The sequence below is a fragment of the Bubalus kerabau genome, chromosome 19 (assembly GCF_029407905.1).
Source record: "Bubalus kerabau isolate K-KA32 ecotype Philippines breed swamp buffalo chromosome 19, PCC_UOA_SB_1v2, whole genome shotgun sequence".
In the NCBI taxonomy this organism is placed as follows: Eukaryota; Metazoa; Chordata; class Mammalia; order Artiodactyla; family Bovidae; genus Bubalus; species Bubalus kerabau.
The window spans coordinates 68,170,742-68,194,348 of NC_073642.1; the positions used below are offsets into that span (position 1 = coordinate 68,170,742).

General features: G+C 59.8%; 2 protein-coding genes across 5 annotated transcripts in view; one reads left to right on the forward strand and one right to left on the reverse strand.

Annotated features, from left to right (window-relative positions):
* The first annotated feature begins 116 nt into the window (after positions 1 to 116).
* On the forward strand, positions 117 to 10,440 carry AMN (amnion associated transmembrane protein). Its single transcript, XM_055556144.1, has 12 exons — positions 117 to 193; positions 883 to 1,001; positions 1,103 to 1,147; positions 8,147 to 8,234; positions 8,330 to 8,547; positions 8,680 to 8,817; positions 9,000 to 9,108; positions 9,229 to 9,311; positions 9,491 to 9,668; positions 9,754 to 9,940; positions 10,053 to 10,146; positions 10,218 to 10,440. Exons 1-12 carry the CDS (start codon positions 151 to 153, stop codon positions 10,302 to 10,304), a joined length of 1,389 nt encoding a protein of 462 aa, XP_055412119.1. The 5' UTR covers positions 117 to 150; the 3' UTR covers positions 10,305 to 10,440.
* A 1,655-nt stretch (positions 10,441 to 12,095) lies between these two features.
* The window catches only part of CDC42BPB (CDC42 binding protein kinase beta), a 95,034-nt gene continuing 83,522 nt past the window's right edge, over positions 12,096 to 23,607 (reverse strand). Inside the window, exons 27-37 of one of the 4 annotated variants that reach the window (XM_055556137.1) lie at positions 22,423 to 22,504; positions 21,099 to 21,315; positions 20,923 to 20,985; positions 19,418 to 20,014; positions 16,976 to 17,073; positions 16,815 to 16,899; positions 16,612 to 16,729; positions 16,419 to 16,536; positions 15,962 to 16,067; positions 15,798 to 15,868; positions 12,096 to 13,306 (exon numbers count right to left, since the gene is read on the reverse strand). In XM_055556137.1, coding sequence (XP_055412112.1) covers positions 13,175 to 13,306; positions 15,798 to 15,868; positions 15,962 to 16,067; positions 16,419 to 16,536; positions 16,612 to 16,729; positions 16,815 to 16,899; positions 16,976 to 17,073; positions 19,418 to 20,014; positions 20,923 to 20,985; positions 21,099 to 21,315; positions 22,423 to 22,504 — 1,687 coding nt within the window. In that variant the 3' untranslated portion in view covers positions 12,096 to 13,174. Of the gene's footprint in view, positions 13,307 to 15,797; positions 15,869 to 15,961; positions 16,068 to 16,418; positions 16,537 to 16,611; positions 16,730 to 16,814; positions 16,900 to 16,975; positions 17,074 to 19,417; positions 20,015 to 20,922; positions 20,986 to 21,098; positions 21,316 to 22,422; positions 22,505 to 23,607 lie in introns of those variants that run through there. The other 3 variants (XM_055556138.1, XR_008705452.1, XR_008705453.1) reach the window with 3 other exon arrangements.

Below are 23,607 nucleotides of genomic sequence, written 5' to 3' on the forward strand. Positions count from 1 at the left end.
TGGGTATGTGGGAGGGGCCAAGGAGTCGCTGCGGGCGGGTCGGAGGTGAATGTGTAACCCTCCCGGCCGCCCCCACCACCCCGACCCCGCCCGGTCACGTGGGCCCCGCAGGGCAAAGTCTCAGGGTCCGAGACGGCGAAGTCCGGCGGGATGAGCGCGCCGGGCCTGGTGCTGCTGTGGCTGCAGCTGTGCGGTAAGGGAGTGGCGTGGGGGTGCGCCGGGGGCCCGATGCACCCGGAGACCCATGTCCCCGGGGGGCGCGCAGCGGGAGCGCGAGGGGCTGCGAAACCCGGCCAGCCGTCGGGCTCCTCCTGGCGCAGCGCCCGCGGGGCCGAGCGGGAGGCTCCCCGGCCCCCGGGCCAGACCGACGGCCGGCCGCGCCCGCCTTCCGCCCCTACTCCGCCCGAAGCTGGTCCCCCGCCCCGCACCCCCACCCCCCGGCCCCGGGGCGCCTCTGACCACCACGTGGCCCCTAGGCGGGGGCGTGTGCTCGGGGCGGCCCCCTACGCCCGGGAGCTGTGAGAACTGCAGCCCTTCCCGGTTCCCCTCTCTGAGCCCTGGGCGGATCCGGTCTGCCGGCCGCCCCCCGCCCGGTCCCGCAGTTTCTTCCCCTGGGCCGAGGCCTCCCTGGCACGATAGCCTCAGCCCTGTGGTTGCCACCGTTCTGGCAGGGCGAACTGGGGGTGGGGAGACCCTGAGGAAGGCACGTTTGAACGGGCTCTGCAGATTCAGAAGAAGTTGGGGAGCCTCGGGGCCAGGCTCCCACAGGGTCTGGTCCCACACCTGGACCCTCTAGCTCCAGGTCTCTCTGGGCAAGGTCATCCTTCCTGGGCACTGGGGGTTTTGGGCAGGAACTCCAGTGCTCAGCCGTCCTCTCCCCAGCCCTGACGCGGGCCACCTACAAAGTCTGGGTCCCCAACACCAACTTTGATGATGCCACCAACTGGAGCCAGAACCGGCCCCCGTGCGCGGGCGCTGCTGTGGAGTTCCCCACGGACAAGGTGCCTGACCCCACTCCTGGGGCCGTGGGGGGGTCCCGGCGTGGTCCAGGCCCCTGGAGCCCAGGGAGGGGGGCACTCGCTGACGTCCTTTCTGCCTGCAGACGCTGTCAGTCCTGGTGCGAGAAGGTCACAGCATCTCAGACATGGTGAGCAGGGCTGGGAATGGCCTCCAAGTCAGAAGGGGGCCCGCAGGTCCCGCCTCAACTCGAGGCCTCTTCCTGACTGGCCTCCACCTGGGGGGCAGACCCTTCAATCCACTGGCCCTTAGCCTGTGGAGGGGTTTCTGGAAGGGTGGGGAACCACATGGGAGGGGACCCCGGTCTTACAGTTGCAGCCCAGGCTGTGCCCAGCTTCGGAGCAGGTATGGGGGCGCCTCCTGTCCCTCCTGCCCCTGACTCGGCCCTGTCGCCCAGGAGTCCATCCTCTCTAGGTCTGCCCCAGGGAAGTCCCCTCCCCGCCCCACCAAAGCCTTTCCTTGTCCTGTGCCTCGGAACTCCATCAAGGGGCCTTTTTCTCAAACCGCTTCACAGTGTGAGTTCCAGGGCGGGGTCCTCACCCGGAGGCCACTGGACTTTGTCGGTGGGGGGGGGGGGCTGCCGGTGGCCTAGGAGGCCTGGGCACCACTCACTCGGCTGCCCAGATGCAGGGTCTGGGTACCCCTTATTTCCACCTGGAGGCAGCTCGGTTAATTGATGGTTTTTGAAAGCGGCATCAATTCTGGGAGTCTGGCCCCACGGGGGACAGGGCAGGGGGCGTTAGAGACCCCAGCCCTCACCTGCAGCCTGGGAAGGGGCCTCGGGCGGGATGTGCCAGTTCCTATAGATCCCGGGCCCAGACGCCCTTCCCACGCCTCCAACCCAAAGACTCAGGTGTGGAGGGGGCAGTGAGGGGGACGAGGAAGTGGCAGAGCCAGGGGGGAACCATGGCTACACTCAGGAGCCCCCACAGCCCTGGCGACCATGGCAACCAGACAGGGGCCTGGAGAGGGCAGGGGGTGCCTGGAACTGGCAGGAACCCGCGTATAGAGGAATCAGTTGAAGATGGGGGTGCTGGGACCTGGGGGTCCCTTCTGGCCATCTTAGTTGCCTGGATGATCTCCTTGGGGAGTTCAGTTCTGTTCAGTTCAGTTCAGTCCAGTCACTCAGTCGTGTCCAACTCTTTGCGACCCCATGAATCGCAACACGCCAGGCCTCCCTGTCCATCACCAACTCCTGGAGTCTACGCAAACCCATGTCCATCAAGTCGGTGATGCCATCCAGTCATCTCATCCTCTGTCGTCCCCTTCTCCTCCTGCCCTCAATCTTTCCCAGCATCAGGGTCTTTTCAAATGAGTCAGCTCTTTGCATCAGGTGGCCAAAGTATTGGAGTTTCAGCTTCAGCAGCAGTCCTTCCAATGAATCTTCAGGACTGATTTTCTTTAGGATGGACTGGTGATGATCTCCTTGGGGAGTGCTTGGGGATCTCAAAAGAGACAACAGTCATGCATTCATTCATTCTTCACTCCCTCTCTCTGCCCTGTCCTCCCCCTGGCCCAGCCAGCCCTCCTCTTTGTCCTGCATGTCTATACCCCTTGCATGGTCCCTTGGGGTGCCCCCCTCACTTCCCCTGCTTATGCTCTGCCCGGAGAGGTCAGCTCCCAGAGGTCCTGGGTGGAAACAGCCCAGGGGCACAGAGACGGGGAGCCGAAAGGACCCAGTGCTGTCTGAGGGCCCTCCTCCAGCCCTACCCGTGGGGCCCCAGTGTGGTCCAGCTGCTGAGATGTCGCCTGTGATGAGGCACAGCAACTCAGTGATTTAATTTGCATTTCTCTTGGTTTGGAACGTGGGCTTCCCAGGTGGCTCAGACGGTAAAGAATCTGCCTGCAATCCAAGAGACCTGGGTTCAATCCCTGGGTCAGGATGATCCACTGGAGGAGGAAATGGCAACCCACTCCAGTACTCTTGCCTGGAGAATCCCATGGACAGAGGAGCCTGGCAGGCTACAGTCCATGGGGTCTCAAAGAGTCAGACACAACTTAGCAACTAACACTTTCACTTTTCACTTTGGTTTGGAACTTCTCTCCCTGGGATTTTTCTCTTCCTGAACACCTCCCCTCCCATTTCTGGGCAGATTGCCTAGGAATCTATTATTTTCTACCCATTAATTGTCGAGTTACTGCAAATGTCTTCTCACTATGGATTCTGCCTGTGTTTCCCTTTGCTGATAAGAAACCCCCGCTATTAATCTATCAGATGCAAGATCGGTTGCTTTAAACCTGTGTTTTCGGTGTTTTGTTTAAGCGTCTCTTCCCTGCTTCTCGGTCACAACCATAATCAGCCATATATTATGTCTATCGGGTCATGGTTTTCCCATCAGGGGCACATGTCTGAGTCAGACGCTAACTAGGAAACCAGCTGTATTCTTCTTCTTGGATTAAGCCCAGTTTCTCATGTCCTCCTCCAGCCACCAGCCTTGCCCCTTGCTTTGCAGCACTGGGGTCACTGCTCGCCAGCTGCCCAAGGTGTGGTGGGGGTTCTCCTCGAGCTTTGCCAGCAGTTCCTTTGATCTTTCTGCCTGTTCTCCTGCCAGCACCACAGTGTCCCCACTCAGGCTCTGTGAGTTGTCTTAAAATCCACTGGGTCAATTTCCCCCGCCTCTCCCCCACTCTGAGAGGCCAACCCTCAGAGGACCCAGGTGGAAACCGGCCCCCCTGCGCCACCTTCACCCTTCTGTTTCAAGGTTGACTAGTTCTTTGTGGATCTGACTGTTGCAGAGAAATCATAGCGTAGGTTTATCAGGTAACACCAGTTCAGTTCAGTTCAGTCGCTCAGTCGTGTCCGACTCTTTGCGACCCCATGAATCACAGCATGCCAGGCCTCCCTGTCCATCACCAACTCCCGGAGTTCACTCAAACTCACGTCCATCGACTCGGTGATGCCATCCAACCATCTCATCCTCTATCGTCCCCTTCTCCTCCTGCCCCCAATCCCTCCCAGCATCAGAGTCTTTTCCAGTGAGTTCACTCTTCACATGATGTGGTCAAAGTACTGGAGTTTCAGCTTTAGCATCATTCCTTCCAAAGAACACCCAGGACTGATCTCCTTTAGAATGGACTGATTGGATCTCCTTGCAGTCCAAGGGGCTCTCAAGAGTCTTCTCCGACACCATAGTTCAAAAGCATCAATTCTTTGGTGCTCAGCTTTCTTCACAGTCCAACTCTCACATCCATACATGACCACAGGAAAAACCATAGCCTTGACTAGATGGACCTTTGTTGGCAAAGTAATGTCTCTACTTTTGAATATGCTGTCTAGGTTGGACATAACTTTCCTTCCAAGGAGTAAGCGTCTTTTAATTTCATGTCTGCAATCACCATCTGCAGTGATTTTGGCCACCCAAACCCTGGAATTTGGGAATGAATGACAACTTTATATACGCAAGTCATCCACTTGAGAGCATGGATTTTCTCTTCAAATATTTTAGGTCGTTGGCTATAAAACTCTTTACTAGAGTCTTAAAATGGTGCACGTAGAGGTTTTGTGTAGTAGTGGCTAATTTATAAATCCTTTATATAATTTGGTTCCTGTTGTGAATGGTGCCCTATTTTTAAGAATGATATCGTCTATGTGGTTATCTTTGTAAACAATGACCATTGTTCCTCTTCCTTTCCAGTCCAGACTCCTTTTATTTCCTTTTCTTTCCTTATATCACTGTCCAGGATCTCTACCCCTATGTTAAACAAAAGTGACGAAAATAGGCCTTCTTGTCTTGTTCCAGCATAAAAGAGAAGACATGTCGAGGTTCTCCACTGTGTGATGTTTGCTGTAGCATTTTGTAGATAACTTTATTTAATTGTGGAACTTCTGATCTATTTCTAGTTTGCTGGCAGCTTTTTGAAAAATCATAGATGGGCTGCTGAACTTCCCAGTTTTTTTTCCTGCACTGACTGAGATGTAACCCCCCTACCCCCGTAGCCTGTTAATGGGGTTTTCTGAGGCGGAACCGTCCTTGTGAGCCGGATGCCTTCCTGGCACCTTCCTTCGGGTACAGGTCGAAGTGCGCCTCTTCCAGACACTTGCCTTCCCTGTCACACTGATTTTGGTGGCACAAGACTCTCCACTGCCATCTGCTGGGACACCATTGCACACGCTGCAGAGAACTTGGGATGGGGGCCTTCTCATCCCTTCCCTCCTGCGTTCTTGGGACGTGATACATTATTGGATCCAATCAGCTAATATTTTATTTAGAATCTTCAGATTTCTGTTTGTAAGTCAACTGAGCCTATAATTTTTTTCCTTTTGTCGTTCATTTGGTTTTGGTTTATTTATTGTTGGTTGCAGTGGGTCTTTGCTCCTGAGGGGACTTTCTCTTGTTGCGGGGGGCTGCTCCTCTTTCTGGGGATGGCTTCTTGTCACAGTGGCTTCTCTTGCAGAGCACAGGCTCCAGGGTGCACAGGCTTCAGTAGGTGTGGTGCATGGGCTTAGTGGCTCCGTGGCATGTGGAATCTCCCCCAACCAGGAATCGAACCTGTGTCCCCTGCATTGGCAGGTGGATTCTTACCCACTGTACCACCAGGGAAGTGCCTTCATTTGGTTTTGGAACGAAGGTTACAGTGGCCTCATAAAATGGACTGGTGATTTTTCACTCTTTTTCTGTTTTCCAGAACAACTTCGGAAAGAAGAAATTAAATTTTCCTTGAAGGTTTAGCAGAGCTCACCTGTAAAACCCTTGGTTGGACTGGGAATTTGGGGAATAGGAGGTCTTTGACTGACATTTAAAATTCTTTAATGCTTACTTGTCAGTTCAAATTCCCTATTGCCTCTTGCATCAATTTTTATATTTTAAACTTTCCTAGAAATTGGTATATTTCATCTAGGTTTTTGGCAGTGTTACTGATTTCTTAACCTTTTCAGTATCTGTATTTTCCTTTGAACAAGTGAGGTCTTTATTGTATGTCCATGGCCTTTCGGTCTCTCCCTCCCCCATCACATTTTAGTCCTTGATTTAAACATTTATTAAGAGACAGCAATAAGTATTTTTGTTATTTCATCACGAAAGTATTTCACAAAAGTATTTCATCACGCTGCTTCCCATATCTCTTCTTAGCTTCTGCCCTTACTTCCTCCAAGCATGTTTTCAGCGTAGGTTTGTCTGTGGCAATCCTGAAGTCTTTCAGGCTTTCAGTTCAGTTGCTCAGTCATGTCCGACTCTTTGCAACCCCATGGATCGCAGCACGCCAGGCCTCCCTGTCCATCACCAACTCCCGGAGTTCACTCAGACTCACGTCCATCGAGTCAGTGATGCCATCCAGCCAACTCATCCTCTGTCATCCCCTTCTCCTCCTGCCCCCAATCCCTCCCAGCATCAGAGTCTTTTCCAATGAGTCAACTCTTCGCATGATGTGGTCAAAGTACTGGAATTTCAGCTTTAGCATCATTCCTTCCAAAGAAATCCCAGGGCTGATCTCCTTCAGAATGGACTGGTTGGATCTCCTTGCAGTCCAAGGGACTCTCCAGAATCTTCTCCAACACCACAGTTCAAAAGCATCAATTCTTCGGTGCTCGGCATTCTTCACAGTCCAACTCTTGCATCCATACATGACCACTGGAAAAACCATAGCCTTAACTAGACGGACCTTTGTTGGCAAAGTAATGTCTCTGCTTTTGAATATGCTATCTAGGTTGGACGTAACTTTCCTTCCAAGGAGTAAGCATCTTTTAATTTCATGGCTGCAGTCACCATCTGCAGTGATTTTGGAGCCCAAAAAAATAAAGTCTGACAGTGTGGATCACAATAAACTGTGGGAAATTCTTTCAGGCTTAGAGATTGTTATATTAGCCTTTAATATATGACACACTATTCTGCAGGGCAGAGCCATGTCCAGGGCCGTGTCTGCTCTACGGACTTGGGACGTCTTCAGGCAGCCTGTTCCACTGTCTGCGTGCATCGTTGCTGAGAAACCCAATCCCTGAATGTTTTTCCTTCCTGGGTGATTTCTTTCCCTCTGCCGCTTCTACAGCGTTCTCTTTGTCTTGATATTCATAAACAGAGTGTTCTGTGATTTTCCTTATTTGGCATTCAATGAGACCTTTCCTTTTTAAAATATTTTTTATTTTTTACATACATAGTTGGTGGTGCTGTGTGGGATGTTAGTTCCTTGACCAGGGACTGGACTGGAGCCCCTACACTGGGAGCAGGTTTAACCACTGGCCTGCCAGGGAAGTCCCCAGTGAGAGCTTTCAGGCGGTTTCCCAGCTTTCCTCGGATGCGGAGAATTCCTCTTCGCGGTTTCTTCAGACGCGCCCTGCCCTCGTATCCGAACGCTGGCGCTGGTGTCGAGCTCCCACCTCTCCTGGTTTCTCTTGGTTTCTCTCTCTCGGCCGTTTCCTGCTGTCTTCCAACTATGGCATTCATCGTGTATTATTCACACTCCCCCTCTTTGGCTCGGTTGAAAACCAAGTTCTTGTTGGAGCCTCACACTGTGGACACCCACCGCCCCTCCCGATGCGCCTGCGCCCCTCGGTCCCCCGGGCTGGGCCCTGGCGCCTGCAGGGGTGGGGGGGTCTGCCTGGCTGGCACGGGGCTGCACCCCCAGCCACGGACGAGGCTGGCCCGTGACCTTCCCTCTGCCCGGTGTCAGCCTGCGGTCAGGCCCAGTGCCTGGGGGGCTGAAGAGCAGACCCTGCGGAGCGGGCTGCGGCCTCTCCCCAGAGGTGTTAAGCGTCGGGGACCCCCACACGGAACAGCCCCCCGGTCCCGCCCTCACTTCCGCCCCGATCCCACGGTGGGGTGGGGTCCCCCGCTCCCGGCCTCCGCGCGGCTCCGCGGCCCCACCACCCCAGTTCCCTCTTCCCCAGCCGCCCCGCTGCCCTTCCTCACGGTGAGGGCTGCTCCAGGGGCGCCGGCGGCTTGGCTTCGTGGAGCCGACGGGCCCTTGAATTTTAGTTTCTCAGGCGGCCGCCGCCCTGACGGGAGCCACGCTGCCGCAAACTCCCCGCTCCCTCGGCCCAGCGGACCCTCAGCCCGGGCGAAGTGCCCCCCGGCCCCGACCTCAGCGGCCCAGTCGGCGGCCTAGACTCTCCCGCCCACGGGGACGGGGCTCGGGGGTGGGCGCACAGCCGGACCCTCCGGTGCCCACGCGCCGCCTCAACCCGTGCCTCCTGCAGCTCTTGCCGCTGGACGGGGAATTCGTCCTGGCCTCGGGAGCTGGATTCGGCGCCGCGGACGCCGGCTCGCGCCCGGACTGCGGCCCAGGTGAGGGGGGCGCGGGGCCAGCGGGGCGCGGCCGCGGGAAGGGCCGGCCTGGAGGGCGCGTTCCCGGCGCAGCTCAGGGTCGCGCGCCCGCCCAGGAGCCCGCGCGCGCTTCCTCGACCCCGACCGCTTCCTGTGGCTCGATCCGCGCCTGTGGCGCTCCGGGGACGCGGGGCGCGGCCTCTTCTCCGTGGACGCCGAGCGCGTGCCCTGCCGCCACGACGACGTCGTCTTCCCGGCCGACGCCTCCTTCCGGGTGGGCCTGGGCCCGGGCGCCGGCACCGTGCGCGTCCGCAGCGTCCAGGCGCTGGGCCAGGTGGGCCGGGCGTGCGCGGGGCGGGCGGGGGTCTCCCAGGAGCGCCTCCCACCCTGCTAGCCTGGTGGGTTCCGGGCGCTCAGGCACGGTCTCTGCTCCGGCCGGCTCCCGGGCTCACCCGGCCACCTGCAGACGTTCGCGCGCGACGAGGACCTGGCGGCTTTCTTGGCGTCCCGCGCGGGCCGCCTGCGCTTCCACGGGCCGGGCGCTCTGAGCGTGGACCCCGAGGCCTGCGCGGACCCGTCGGGCTGCGTCTGCGGCAACGCCGAGGTGAGGGCGGCCCGCCGCGGGGCGGCCGGAGTGGCGCGCGGCCGGGCCCGGAGCTGGGCGGGAGGTAGGGGCTCTGCCGCCGCGCCCCGCCGTCTCCCGCTCGCTCTCTCCCAGGGCGCGCGGCGCTCTCTCCCGGTCTGGCCGTCGCTCTCTCCACGCTGACCCCCGCTCCCCGTTTGCAGGCGCAGCCGTGGATCTGCGCCGCACTGCTCCAACCCCTGGGTGGCGGCTGCCCCCAGGCCGCCTGCCTGGAGCCCCTCCGGCCCGAAGGGCAGTGCTGCGACCTCTGCGGTGAGCGCCCCGCCGCGGCCCTCAGAGCTGGGGCGGCGCGGCCACCCTGGCTCGCCCCAGCCTGCTTCCCTGCCGGGCTCGGACCTACGGGGCTGACCCCTCCTTCTCTTCCTGCTGCAGGAGCTGTCGTGTCGCTGACCCACGGCCCTGCCTTTGACCTGCAGCAGTACCGGGCGCGGCTGCTGCACGCCTTCCTGGCTCTGGTACTGAGGCCGCGCCCCCAGCCCAGCCCCCACCCTTCCGCCGCCGGGGTCTGGGAGCACCCCCTCCGCCGCCTCCCTGATGCGTCCGCTTTCCGCCTGCAAAGCTCTTGTCCCTGCCCTCTTTGTCCCCGCAGGTCCGAGGGACGGAGTCCCCGGGCCAACTCGGTTTCCCTCTCCAGCCCCAGTACCAAGGGCTGCAAGTGGCCGTGTCCAAGGTCCCGCGCCCGCCCGGGCTCCGCGAAGCCTCAGACGCGAAGGCGGACACGGAGATCCAGGTGGTGCTGGTAGAGGCCGGGCCCGAGACCGGCGGCGCGGGGCGCCTGGCCCGGGCCCTCCTGGCGGACATCGCGGAGCACGGTAACCGCGGCGCCCCTTTCCCAGTCCGCCCCCCGCCCCGGTCCTGCCCCGCCCCGGGATTCTGAGCCGGCGCCCTGCGTTGCAGGCGAGGCCCTCGGAATCCTCTCGGCGACCGCTCGAGAGTCGGGCGCGCCCGTCTGGGGCGGCTCGGCGGCGGGGTTGAACGCGCCGGCGCGCGCGGGGCTGGCGGGCGGCTTGGCGGCCGCGGGGCTGCTGGTGCTAATGGCGCTGCTGGCGGGGGCACTGCTGCTGCGCCGCGAGGGGAGGCTCAGGTACGCGGGGCGCGGGGGCTCGGGGACGCTGGCCGGGGGCTCGGGACTCCGGTACGCGGGGCAGGGGTTCGGGGCTCGGGTGTGTCGGGCTCACACGCGTCCTCGCCTCCAGGTGGAGGAGGCGCGACGAGGCGGCCCCCGCTCGGGCCGGGGCGCCGCTGGGCTTCCACAACCCGGTGTTCTACGCGGCGGACTCCGCGGAGGCGGTGAGGGGCGCCCGGGGTCGGGGGTGCGGGACCTCCCTGCGGCCGGGCTCCCTGACTCTGCGCTCCCGCAGCTCCCGGCCCCGAAGTCGGACCAAAGGAGCTCCAGCCGCAGCTACTTCCTTAATCCGCTGTTCGGCGAAGCGGAGGCTGAGGCCTGAGCGGCCACGTGACCGGCCCGTCGCACCCCGACCCCAGCCCCATCCAGCGGGCATCGCGGGCCCCGCGGGATCCCCCACTCTCTGCTGGCCTAGGATGGGGGTGTCCTGGCCCAATAAAGCTATTTCTTGCACCTGCTGTCAGCGTGGACACCCCGTGCTTGTCCTGCGCCCGTCTGTCCCTGCCTGGTCGGAGCTGGGAGGGCCAGTTCAAATGGTGAGGGGTGGTCCTCAGAGCCCGTGCCCGCTGACGCCTAGCCACCCAGGACAGTCCTGGGTGCTGCCTGTCGGCTGGGGCGGCCCAAGGTTCCGGCCTGAGAAGGTGTTTCCAGAACTAGGACGGGCCTGCTGTGTTCCGGAGGAACCCAGGAAGAAGCCCTTACTGGTGGCGTGTGGGGGGGAGTCGGGAGCCAACCGAAGAGGGTGGCAGAGCCGGCTGCCAGCTGCTCAGGCCCAGGTTGTGTGGGCTGTGCTGGGGCCAAACAGTTTGGCCTGGACTTCCGACAGGCTGGGCACTGGCCTGCCCAGCAGGCTGGTCCAGCCGCATAGTGGATCTGTCCCCTCCGCAGGCGGGGGCAGAGCTGCCTGCTCACCGTGGTCACAGGCGTTGGCGCGCTGGCGTGTGTCCTGCTGGGTGGGGGCTCTTTGGTGTCGGAGGCCAGGCCTGGCCCGTGTCCCCCTCCTGCGGGCGGCTGTGAGGTCTGCGGTGGGTGAGGGCTGAGCCACTCTGACTTGGTAGGTAATGACAGACCAGCGTGGGATGGTGGTGTGTGTGTGTACGGATGCGTGCCAGCTTGAACTGTCAGGGAGACACCTGTGTGACCAGCGTTGGACACACCTACCCCCGCTGAGGGTGACCACCCGTGACCTTCTGACGGTGGATTCGCTCTTAAGCTCCCGTCCCTCTGTGCTCTGTGGCCAGTACCTTTTGAAGCTCGCCCACATTGTGGGCGGTGGTTACTTACAATAGCTAGTATTTCATTTAAAGACGGCTCACACCTGAGCCCCTGTGTTTCAGACCGGTAACAGGTACTCCTGTGGGGCAGATGCCCGGGCGGGTGGGGCGGGGTGGGGGTGATACGCCATGCCCTCCGACCCGGCTGCCTGGCTGCCCACTGCCTGCTCACTGTGGGCCTGCACTTGCGTCTGGTTTTCCAGATGCTGGACGTTGCCTCAGGGGCATCTGCCTGTGCCTTGTGTGGGGACGGGGGAGGCAGCTCGTGGTGCCCCTGCCCCAGCAGGGGCAGTTGCGGGGCCGCTGGCCGCGCTGACTGGCGGAGCTGCAGGGGGCCCGGGACGCTCCCCAGGGACGGCGCATCAGCTCTCTGCGTCCTGTCCATCCTCAGCGCCCCCTGCCCGTGTGTCACCAAGGGCTTACTGCGGGTCAGAGCGAACAGTGTACCCAGTCAGCCACAGGCTCCTGGGCCCCCAGACCCCCGCCCAGTGCCATGTACCCACCCTTGCCTCCCCAAGAGCACCCCCTCCAGGGGGTGGTCAGCCCGGTCCTGTTTTCTCTCTCTGAAGCCTAGCAGGGACAACGGGCCAGACAGCCCGCTCTCTCCAGCCAGAAGCCCACCCCAACCCTGCCTACACACCACGCAGGGCATCCCTGGAGGCCCCCTGGGATCTGCACAGGCGAGAGGTCCCGGCCCTGGAGGCCGGCTCCTGCCACATGGACTCCGTCCCCCACCGCTCCAAGGCAAGATGGTTCTTCCCAGCACAGGGTGGGCCTTCCAGTGCTGGGGGCCCCAGGCACCAGCTGACTGCACATGCCATTCAGACAAACCACCCAGAACTTTAAAACTGCCGTCTTCTGCTTTATTGACAGGTAAATTGTTCAAAAATGTTCTCACAATTCAATAATTACAAAGACTCAGACTTACATTAAAAAAGTAAAAACCAGAACCCCCAGCAGGTGCCAGCCCCAGCGGAAGGCCCGGGGGGCAGGCAGGCCGTGGTGCCCACGTTGCTCAGTGCCGACTCATGGAAAATGCGCGTCTTCCACAGCGTTGCGAGGACGTCGGCTGGCACGGGGCAGAGGGAAGCCTGCCGGTGGCTCACGGCGAGCTTTCAGAGGCCGCCCCAGGCCCTCGTGCTGAGAGGGGAGGCAGAAGCGCGCGGGGTGGAGTGTGGCGGTGTCTACACCATCCAGTAGAGGGCACGAATCATGGGGCTCCATGCGGGGCAGGGCGCCCCCGGGCGCGGACTCTTGGCCCGCGGGCACAGGGCCCAGCTACCCGCCACCCACTGGTTTCAGGGCCGGAGGCTGAGCGGTGGAAGCGAGCAGGACACAGCACAGCTGACTTCACAGTAGTAGAGACTGGTGACACGTGTGGCTGTGACTGGGAATGGACTGACTCCAGAGGCCTCTGTCCACGGCTACAAGGTCGGCAGGAGGACTTCCGCCTCTTGACTATGTACGGGCTAAATGAACAAAATGGCCACAAACTAACCTCCACGTTTCCTGTCTTCAAGACTCTAGTGACACTGGGAATGATATATAACTTCCTACGATGCTCCTAAGCGCCTAGGAAACGGTTTCAGGGAACAGGGGCCGGACGCGGCACGGAGGCCGTCCTGAGCTGCCTGCGTCCCGGGGCAGCAGCTGGCCCTGGGTGGGCGGGAGGGGCCGGGGGCATCCTTCATGTGCAAATGGAGCCGCGTGGCCTCACAGCCGCGCAGAGGGTGATCTGGTCTACCGCCAGACAGTGCGGCACGGAACTGGTCATTATTATAATAAAGCATTTTCTTCATCTCATATCTACACGCCGACTCGACGCTTCCTTGGACAACAACACTGGAGGCTCCGCTCAGTCTTGGCACTGGCGTCGGGGGCCGCCTGGGCCCCGGCCCTGTGGCGGGAGCCGGCGGCTTCAGGCGTCGCGGGACGGCTGCTCTAGGCTTTCGAGGGGCAGCTGGCTCCTGTGGGGGGAATTGGGGCTCGGCGGGCCGCTGGGGTTGGAGCTGTTGGATGGAGTCGAGTGTTTGGTGGAATCTGAATCAGGCTGTGAAGACAGAACGGGGCCAGCGTGAGAACCGTCGCCTGGGCCTGAGAGTGCAGCTGCCTGGGTAGGCCCCGCTGTCTCCTTCCGAGATATGAGGACACACCCTCTACAGACTTTTCATGTGGCCCCTGCAGGAGAGATCACAAGCCAAGGCCCAACACCACCGATGACTCGTGCAACTATTACAAAAAGGAGTAACTCTGCCGTGAAGAAACCAGGCGGTGTGGCAGCCAAGTGGTCCAAGGCCACAGACCTGAGGCTCTTGGGTGGTAAAAGCACAGGGGATAGAGGGACTTTCTCCACATGACAGAGGTGTCAGGGAGCAGCCCCCTGACTGCACGCCCTGTGGTGAGAGGCAAAGCTCCCATTCAGAGCAGGAGCGAGGCCAGGCTGCTGCCGTCACACTGCTCAATACCGGCTACAAGGTCCAGCCACTGGGCAAGTAAAGACGGCGTCCACGAGGGACAGTAGAAGGAAAAGCATCTCTGCTCACGGCTGACCAGACTCTGTAGGAATATAAACGCTAAAGAGCTTAACAAGTTCAGTAAAGCTGCAGGATGCAAGGTCAACACAAAAATCAGTTCTGCTTCTATGGAATCTGAAAAGGAAACTAAGAAAACAATTCCATTTACAATAGCATCCAAAAGGATAAAATATATCTAAGAATAAATTTAACCAGAGGTGAAAGACCTGTATACTAAGACTATAAACACTGCTGAAAACATTTTTTAAAAAGACCACCTGAATAAATCAAAGGCATCCCATGTTCATGGATCAGAAGACTACTGTTAAGATGGCAACATTCCCCACGTGATCAACCTACAGATTCAATGCAGTCCTTACCAAAATCCTAAAGGACTTTTTCGGGGAGGCATAGAACTGGAAAAGCCAATCCTCAAATTCACATAGAATTGCAGAGGACCCAGAAAAGTCAAAAGAAAACTGCATAAGAAAAAGCTGGAGGACTCATACTTCCCAAAGTAACTACTTCAAAATGTACTATTGGAACATCCCTGGTGGTCCAGAGGCTAAGAACTCGCCCGCCAATTCAGGGGACATGAGTTCGATGCCTGGTCGGGAAAGAAAGATCTCACACGCCACGGGCCGACTAAGCCCATGCTCCACAGCAGGAGAAGCCACCACGATGAGAAGCCTGTGCGCGACTGGAGAGCCGCCCCCACACACTGTAGCTAGAGAAAGCCGGGCAGCCACCAGTAAATAAAGCTGAGCGAGAAGCTGAGACTCCTGAAAACGGGGGACGAACAGGTGCGTTGTGCTAGCTCTCAGGTTACAGGTGGTGCAGCAGAGGCTCCAGGAATAGAAACACGTAAACAAAAGAATTTACTAAAGGGTAACCCCACAGGATAGAGGGAAGTAAGTGGTGCCACGTGCTTTAGAGAGAAAGCGGCTCAGATCCTCACCCATACACGCTAAGACACACTTACACACTCTCACACTCCCTCAGACACTTTCACAACACAGGGACAAACAAAGGAAAAGCCTGCCCAGTTCTCAGAGTAAAAGAGAATTTACCTTAATTGAAAAAGATAGACTAGACTGTATAAGAAGTAAAAATTTCTATGTGTTAAATTTCTACATGACAACACCTTTACAATTAAAGACAAAATTAAGATGTCAGTGATACTGGGAAAAGTACTTGCAACAGGTAATACCCATAGTCCATGAAGAGTTTCTGTGAACACGTAGGAGGACACAGCCCCTCAAGAGCAGCTGGGTGAAGGGTGCAGAGGTGGACTTGGAGGAGCAAGCGGCCGACCCACACACCTCGAGTTCCAGGTGTGCCAGGAAGGTGAGGGACTCGTGCAGCGGAGCCCTATTTCTACCATCAGCTCAGCAGCCCTGCGCCCCTGGCCTCCCGTCACAGAAGTGCCGCCGGGGCCCAGCCCTCAGGCCACCCTGCCTCCTGCTCTCCTCCCGCACCACACGGGGACTGAGGACACTGCCGTCTGCGGTGGGACTGCCCGACAGCACTGTGTTGACCCTCAACACTCCGATCCCATGGGGCTGTCGGAGGAAGAGAGAGGGCAAGACGCACAGGCCACCTGTCTACTTCTGGCGTTCCAGCCATATGTGCAAGACTACCCAGAAAAGTCTAGACAGGAGCAGCCTCCCTGCATGCTCCAAGCACGCGGACGCCCACCCAGTCAGTGCCCGGGAGGAAAGCTGGGCCCCAGCACCTCAGGGGCCCTTGGCTGCACCCTCCTCAGTTAGGCCAGGGGGCCAAGCCACTGGGCAGCCGGGCCTGAAGGAGGCCTCGGTCTCCTGAGGCCACGAGGAGGAGGGGAGAACCCTCATCTTTCTCCCGACAGACTCACGGCCGCGGAGCCCGTGTCCTCCCCTCTGGGCGGAGCCTGAGCAGTCCAGAGAAGGCGGTTCTGGGGGGCTGGGGACCACGGAGGCCCAAGGTGACCACTCCAGGGCAGACAGAGCCTCAGACCCCAGGCCTCCGCCTTCGCCAGGCGAACCTCACCTCTTTGTCAAAGTCCTGGTCAGGGTCAGACATACTCCTTAGCGGCACAGCCACTCCAGGTTCCGATCCCCCTACAAAACAAAGACGGCCATCACCCTGGGGAAACAGTTGAGAGCAGAACCGCAAACCCAGCCCCGTTTCCAGGTCCCCCTCTGGGCCCCTACCTGACGAGGGCCACGAGATGTAGGGCTTGTTCCTGGGCGGAGGCGGGCGGGACAGGCTGGTGGGGGCAGGGCCCGGCCTCTCCTCCTGGGCGGGGGGCACGGCGCTCTGCGCAGAGAGCAGTATGTCAGCTTGGGAGCATGCACCGGCTGCCGCAGGCGGGTAGCCAGGCCCCGGGTAGAGTGTGCAGGCCATGTGCGGAGCCTGTAGCACCGCCAGGCGGAGGCCCTGGGCCTCCGTGGGGAAACAGGCTGGGAAAGCCCTCTGGACAGCTGCATCGGGCCAGCTTTGGACTAAGAACTGGCAGTGAGTGAGGGCAGTATGCCACCTGCCCTTACTGCGCTGTTCCAGCAGTCATTTTTGACAGCGATTTCCTCACGACACGGTAAGAAACGGTGAAGGCCACAGACCCTTAGGGAGCTGTGGGGAGGGGGTGTGGCGGGGGCGGCCGGGGCTCACCAGAGGCAGGTCCATGAGCACCTGCATGCCGTCGCCCGGGCCCATGTGGGCCACATGATTGAAGTTGGTGGGGTTGGAGATCATCTTGGACCGCAGCTCCGGGTCTCTGAGCATCTCTCTGCGGAGGGAGGGGGCATGAGGCCCCGTCCCGCCCCCGCCCCCCACGGCCCCGTCCCACCCCCGCGGCTCCTACCGCCGCTGCTGCAGCCGCTCCTCCTCCGGGACCTTGAAGACGAAGCGTCTCTTGCTCCGGGTCCGCAGCATCTGCTTCCGGCTGTTGTCCGAGGTGTCAGGCACGTTGAGCACGGTTCCTGCGGGCCAGGGAAGGGTCGCACGGCTGCTGACTCCTGGGAAGCACCCCCCCACCCCCCTCCATCCTCCGCAAGAAGGGCTCACCCGAGGCCTTGCTCTTGAAATAGATCAGGCGGGGAGGCTCGCAGTTGAGGAGGTTGAGGCTGCCTTCCAAGTTCAGGGGACGGATCTGCGTTGGGAACCAGATGGGTGAGGTGGCTGCCCTGCGCAGGCGGCGGGCACCGCGCACGCACCCCGAGCCTTACCCTGCGCAAGCCGACCGTCTGCACCCACTCCATGGTGCGCACGTCGAAGACATCCACGCCGTACTCGCTATACACCGTGACGTGCGTGGGGCTGCAACCTGGCGCACACGGAGCAGAGGGGTGAGCCCGGGCTGCCCGGTGGCAGAGGCCACCAACCCGCACGGGGGTGCGTCGGCCCAGGCCCCGGGGCCCCCACTGCGGAGGGAACCTCCGCTCCTGACATCTGACAGCGTTAAATACCACCGCACATTGAGCGCTGACGACGACCTACTCAAAACTTCGTTTTTCATTTAGCTTGCTTGTTATACAGTTATAGCAGAAGCTTATTACTGTTCAGGCTGAATGCATCGCAAATCCAGGCAGGGACCTAACATTTTTTCCTTAAGGCAAACAACTCCTTTGAGATTCCAGGAAGTCAGACTTCTGAGTAAACAGTTAAAATCTCCCCCAAGAAACTATCCCTGTGCTCTGAGTGAGGTGCTGGCCTTCCCTGAAGCTGTCTACAGGCTGCCCTCCTGCAGTCGGTCTGAACATACACGATGACAATCACTCTCCTGCACGGGCTGGGGGCCTGCTGCTCTCCCCCTCCCGCCACAGGTCTGGATGGAAAACCCTCCTGGGGCAGGGCTAGGAGACGGAGGCCTGCTGGCCCGTGGCACCTGAGGTCCATGGGGACTTCCCCACTGTTAGGACAGCGGGGCAGGCGTGAGCCCAGAGAGCATCCTCGAGGGCGCAGCTGCCATGCCAAGTGGGCGGGGGCTCTGGCTCAGCCTAGGTTCCTGTCCTCCTATGTCCCAGGGCTGAAAGTCACTCCTCACCACATCACACTTAACTGAATTTCTAAAAAGCTTCTGTTATGTTGATATTAGATTCCAAACGGGCTGCCTGATCACACCTGTTCTTTGGAGCACAAAAAAGAAAATACAACAGGGTTTAGGGAACAAAAGACGCTAAAACTAGTCGCCAAACTGTCCCGGTAGTGACATTTCAGACAAACCGTGAGGCCTCCTGAGTGCCACACATGATGAAGATGGCCAGAGGGCCCTGAAGGACCTCAAGAGACCTCACCCACGCGGGGGCTCCGGGGGCCGCTCCCCTCACGCGGGAGCATGTGGGGCTCCATCTGCAGACAGTTTACTGACAGACTAATACACTCAGCTGCCCAGTTAAAAAAAAAGTAACCGGTTAAATCAGCAGGAAGGCCCCTGCTGTTGGTGGGCAGGTCACTGCCCTGTGTGGCTCCCGGAAGGATGGGGCTCCTGTGACCAGGGTGGGGTGGTGTCTGTGTGTGAGGACACGTGTGTGCTCACGTGGGGCTCGCGATGAGCAGGAAGCAGGGCTAGGTCTTCACCCTGAGAGCTCCTGAATGAGTCCTGTAGCTCTAGACCTGGCTGGTGTCTGTACCGTGCACAGAGATGAACCGAGCACAGAGGAGGAGAGGGGGCTGGACTCGGAAGAGAATGCAGCAACCTCACGGCCAAGATCAGAGTGCGCGGCTCCCAGCGACCTGTATCCTGCTGGAGTTACCAGGTGGCCGCGAGCCCATTCTTGCACTGGCCGCCCACAAGGACAAGGGGGCACGGCGGGGGAGACCAGGAGGGGAGATGCTGAGGCCACAGCTGCCCGCATCGTGCCTGGGCCCCGGCCAAGGGCGAGCAAGGCCGAGAAAGAGCCAGGTCCCCTCGGGCCCTGGCTCCTGGTCCCAGTGCCCGTAGGTGTTCTGCCAGTTTGGTGAGGCCAGCGACAAGGCAGACCCAAGAGGTACCTTTAGGGAATCAGGGAAAAACAGAACACCCCCTCCTACCCTGCCAGCTTGAAGTAGATGTGTGACCCGCGAGTGACCACGCAGACCACCTGCTACGCCCTGTATTGAGTGGGTGGGATCTGAGGTCAGGCTTTTTGACATGAGAGCAGACGGCAGGCCAGCAGGGCGTGGAGCACAGACTCCAGTGGCTGGCGCCATCATCCTGGCAGACGGACGCTCGGTTGACCACCCAAAGTGGTTCCTGCCCGCAGCATGGCGTCTGTCCTGAGAGGACCCCGACCCAGAGGTCAGGGCCATGTACTTTCTGCCCAAGGAAACCTTTAGCTTGTTGTCATGACTGTGTAAAGTTTACACGTCACCAAGAATGTCTTTTAAAAAGTGAAACAACGCAGATCCTTCTCCCATCCGCCTTGCTTTCCCCTGGCGAGGCCAGCCGGCTGCTCGGCTCCTCGGCTGAGGGCCCCCCGAGGGAGGGGTGGGCAAGCCCAGCTGACCGGCCAGGGAATGGCCCCGGGCCCACCCTGTCCTCCGCAGCAAGCTGGGGAGTCCGCCTCTCCTGCCGCCCACCCTGAGCACTCGGCTGAGGGGCAGGAGGACAGACCAAGGCAGAGAGGACACGTGCTGACCGGCGGGGCAGCAGCGGCGACGGGGTATGGCAACAGAAAACATATACATACTACAGGCAATGGGCGCCGCAGGCCACATGAGCTCCTGAGCGCGTGACCTCCGACCTTGTGGGTCCACGTACAGTCCCATGTGGCTGAAGCAAAGCAGGTACTCCTCACTTTTGAGCTCCACAGCACAAAGGGCATCAAAAGACTGTTGTGAGAGGAACGTAAGCGAGGGGTCATTGGGATTTACCAGGTTTAGAGCCTGCCCATCTCCCTGGGTGCTCAACAGAGAGAACCCGGAAGGGTAGCCAACACAGAGCCTGTCCTTGACCGCGGCCATCCACTGCACATTGCCAGGGGCCACAAGCTCGCTGAGCTTCCTGTGCAAAGGCTTAGTTCTCTGGATCTCATAGCAAAGGACCAGCCGCTTCACTGCCACAAACAGGCAGGTGGGGCCGCTCTTCTTCAGCGTCCCGGTCGCTATGAGCTGGCAGCCTTTTGTCTCCGGAAGCTTGATGTCCATGTTGCTCTCTGCCCCATCGAAGGAGGACCATGGACAGAGGTGGACGTGGTGGTTCCGGCCGCAGAGGAGGACAGCGACTCTCTCTTTGGGGGCGAGCTCGATCTGGTACACCTTCTTGTAGTCAGCCACACGGACGATCACTGTGGGACGGGGCGGGAGCGTGAGGCCAGGGTTCTGCAGACGCCCCCCGGAAGCCCTCCCGGTTCACGCCCTGCTGTCTCGTCTTTCTTGTACCCCTGGCTGGGAGGTGCTGAGTGCAGGGAGGCCCTGAGGGTGCACCCTGGATACCCCTCATCCCTGAACCCAAGACCCTGCATCTGGAAAACAAAGGGCTGTCACCAGCTTCATTGGACCCTTAGATATACTCACAGGATGCAGCCACCTATTCCTGAGGGCCCCAGACCAACCCAGGACCCTCGACACCCTCCCCGGGTCAGGACCTCCACTGGGGTTTGAGTCAGAGCCCTGGGTCTGGATCCTGATGGGGAACAGCTCTGCAAGAGCAGCCACCACCCCAGAGCCACACACGCTCCCCTCTCTTCCCTGGGGCTGGAGTGCTGAGACCCCAGGCTCCCGGGGAAGGGGCCACTGCCCTCTCAGGGAAGCCCCCTGTTCACCAGGGAGATCCCTGGAGCCAGGCCCGGGCAGACTTGGGGATACTCCTGCTTTTTCTTCTGGGAGGAATGAAAAGTCAAAACGTGAAGCGAAGGAAGGAGCGTTTTGTCTGATAAGGCCTTGGTGTGCCCGGGAATTAAGGACCCGTCTCCCCTTGCCCCGTCCTTCCCAGGAGGACTCTCGAGACTGCTCTCGGCATCTCACTGGACCAGGCGGGCGCTGGGGCAGGCGGACAAGCGCCAGACAGCTGTCCACCATCGGTCTCATTTGTGGCCTGTTCCTCTCCTCAGCCGCTGGCTGATCTCCTCTGTGAAGCTCTCTGATGCGGAGACTGAACTCTGCCATCCAGGGAACCCACCTTAATGCCCACGCGTCCCCACCACTGACCCCTGCCTGCGGCACAGAACGGACGGCCCAAGTGCCACACACTCACCATCCCGGGTCACCTCTATGACGTAGAGCCCTTCCTCGAGGCCAATGGCGATCCGGTCCCCGTCTGTGGACGACGCAAAGGAAGTCACGATCCTCTATCTCCGGAGTAACTACGAGTCCCCATGCTGCCCACCCGCCCTGGCCCCCTGCGTGGGCACCGCAGCGCGGGACACGCACCCAGGATGGCGGCCGTGAGCACGGCCTTGATGAGGGGCAGCGAGCTGTCGTAGGCCTCCTGGGGCACGTGCACTGCCTGGCTCTGCAGGCGGTTCTTCTGGAGGATGGCCTGCAGGCCCTCCAAGATCCCCACCCACTTCCGCTTCTCGTTTTCGTTCTCCGTCAGGATGAGCAGCGAGCTGGTCTTAGAAGGGGCACCTAAGAGAGAGGCCGTCACCTTCAGGACAGAAAACAAGACAAACGAGTCATAAGACAACGGCACACGGAGCCAGTGCCAGGCAGCCTAGAGGGGCGAGCACGAGGCCGCTGCCTGGAGCGTTCCCTCTGGGGGCCACCGGGATCCCGGTGCAGCCGCCCGCAGGGGCCGTGAGCAGCCTGACCTCTGAGTGCAGGGCACTCCACTCTCACCAAAACCAGCTAACTGTTCTTTCTAACTGCTCTTGTCACAGCCAGGAAACCCACTCTCAGAATGCGTCCAGCTAGAGTAGGAGTTCCCTGGCAGTCCAGTGGTCAGGATGCCACACTCTCACTGCCAAGGGCCCAGGTTCAACCCTAGGTCAGGAAACTGAGATCCCAAAAGCTGTACAGTGCAGCCAAAGCCAAGAAAACAGACAAAAAGAAAGGGGAAAAACAACATAAAACAACATCCACGGACAAGGCACTCTCGCACACCCACTTCCCTGGGGGCTCCCCAAACCCCAGGCACCGCAAGCGACCCTTGCTGCTACAGAATCATCTGGCCACAGCGATGGCAACTCTCTGTACGACATACAGAGGCAGGTTCTGAATAGAGACGCGATTTAACAGAAAATGACCCGTGGTCTTGGTTTTGTGGTCAACCAGATTTTACTGCAGCTGTGAAAATTCCCAGTGGAGGGGGAACTCAGTCTTCTGGAAGCTTCCTGAAGCCACAGCACCACCACCAGCCCAGCAGGGTGCGCCCCCCCTCCGCCAACAAGGCTGCTGACAGCAGCATCTACCGATTTCTTTCCTGCTTTGCTCGGGTCAATGGCCAGCGAGTCCCGGGAGGGAGGCTGAAGGGCCCGTTTCCCTACAGCCAACCCGTGAGGCAGCTTCAGCGTCCAGTACCCTGGACGGAGGGGCCAGGACAGACTGCAGATGAGGATGGAGCTGGAAGGCCTGGCACTGGGGGGCTGGTGGCTGGATGAGCCGAGAGGCCCACAGTCTAGAGAAACAGGAGGTCCCTTCACGCAGGCCCCTTGCTACCACACTAGGAAATGCTCAGTAACAACCCTTTCATTTTAGCCACATGCACTTCTTTAATGATTAATGAAACATGTTGAAAAACCAGGAAAAAACGTACCCTGAATATACATGGAATATCTCGGCGTGAGGCATGTATGACGTCTGAAGCCAGGACGGAGCTCACAGAGAACTCTTCATCTCTGTAAGAAATAACACGTTCAGAACACAGGGCCTGTCCTCCACCCATGGGACCACGATGAGAGAGGACACCTCTGGGAAAACTTTCCAGAACACAGTGGCGGCCCCCTGCCTCCACCCGGATAGGAAACACTGGTACTGACAAAGCCAACCTACGAAGGGTGAGCCTCGCGCACATGTTTCGATGGTGGGGGGCGTCGGGCACTTAACCCCTCCCCGAGCCACACTGCTCTGGCTGTGCCAGGCCGCACGGCAGGCACACACCACATCTCTGCTGTGTCCTCTGCTTGGCCGTAAACAGGGGAATGAAGTCTGCTGTGGCAGCCAGGGAGTCCCAGCCACTCTCGACCCTGGGCTGTGAGCAGCAGACGCCCGGGACGCCCAGTGCATCCTCAGCACGGCTGGGCTGGGCACACCTATGTGTGTGTGTGCACATGCATGTGCGTGCGTGTAGGGGGGATGGGCAGGACCACCTGGGGACGTTTCCAAACCGCAGGTGCCCCCAGTCACCCCTGCCCCACGGGCCCCCAGGTACCGATGCTGCAGAGGCAGCTGCAGGGCAGGTGGCAGAGCAGGTGGCTGGGGCAGGTGGCTGGGGCAGGCTCTCCACGTGGGGGATGTGGCTGCCGTGGCAGCTGCAACCCCAGGCTCCAAGCTAAGCTCGCCCTGTTTCTTAACTGGCTTAGTCTTCCCACAGCCCCAGGCCTCAGAGTGCTGCTATTCTGCCCATTCCAGGGAGTGAGGTGTTAATGGGGGGCTCCGTGCTTTCCTGTGCTGATGGCAGGAGGGAGCTGAGGAGGCACGAGGGGGTTACGAGAGGTGCCTCTGAGCGGGCGCGGCAGCCACAGGGAGTCAGGGCTCCCAGAGGCAGAGCAGACAGGCCGCCCCGGCTGCGCACTGCCTGGGCTGTATTCTCTCTGTATTCTATCTGTGCATCATTTTCTCATTAGATGCCTACTTGGCAAATCTTCCAGGGCAAAAACATCCACAGTGGGAAGGTTTCTAGCGGGCCCGTTTCAGAGTGGCACAACGAATAAGGATGTGAAGGAAGGAACAAGGTTAAAGACGACCAAGCAGTGAACCCCCGCCGTAAGACATGCAGGTC

Excerpts from the sequence above, each read along its gene's own strand:
- AMN (XM_055556144.1), top strand. The coding sequence starts at position 151 with ATGAGCGCGCCGGGCCTGGTGCTGCTGTGGCTGCAGCTGTGCG. Across the intron at positions 194-882 it reads GCTGTGGCTGCAGCTGTGCG|CCCTGACGCGGGCCACCTAC; the intron begins GTAAGGGAGTGG and ends TCCTCTCCCCAG. Across the intron at positions 8,235-8,329 it reads GCGCCCGGACTGCGGCCCAG|GAGCCCGCGCGCGCTTCCTC; the intron begins GTGAGGGGGGCG and ends GCGCCCGCCCAG.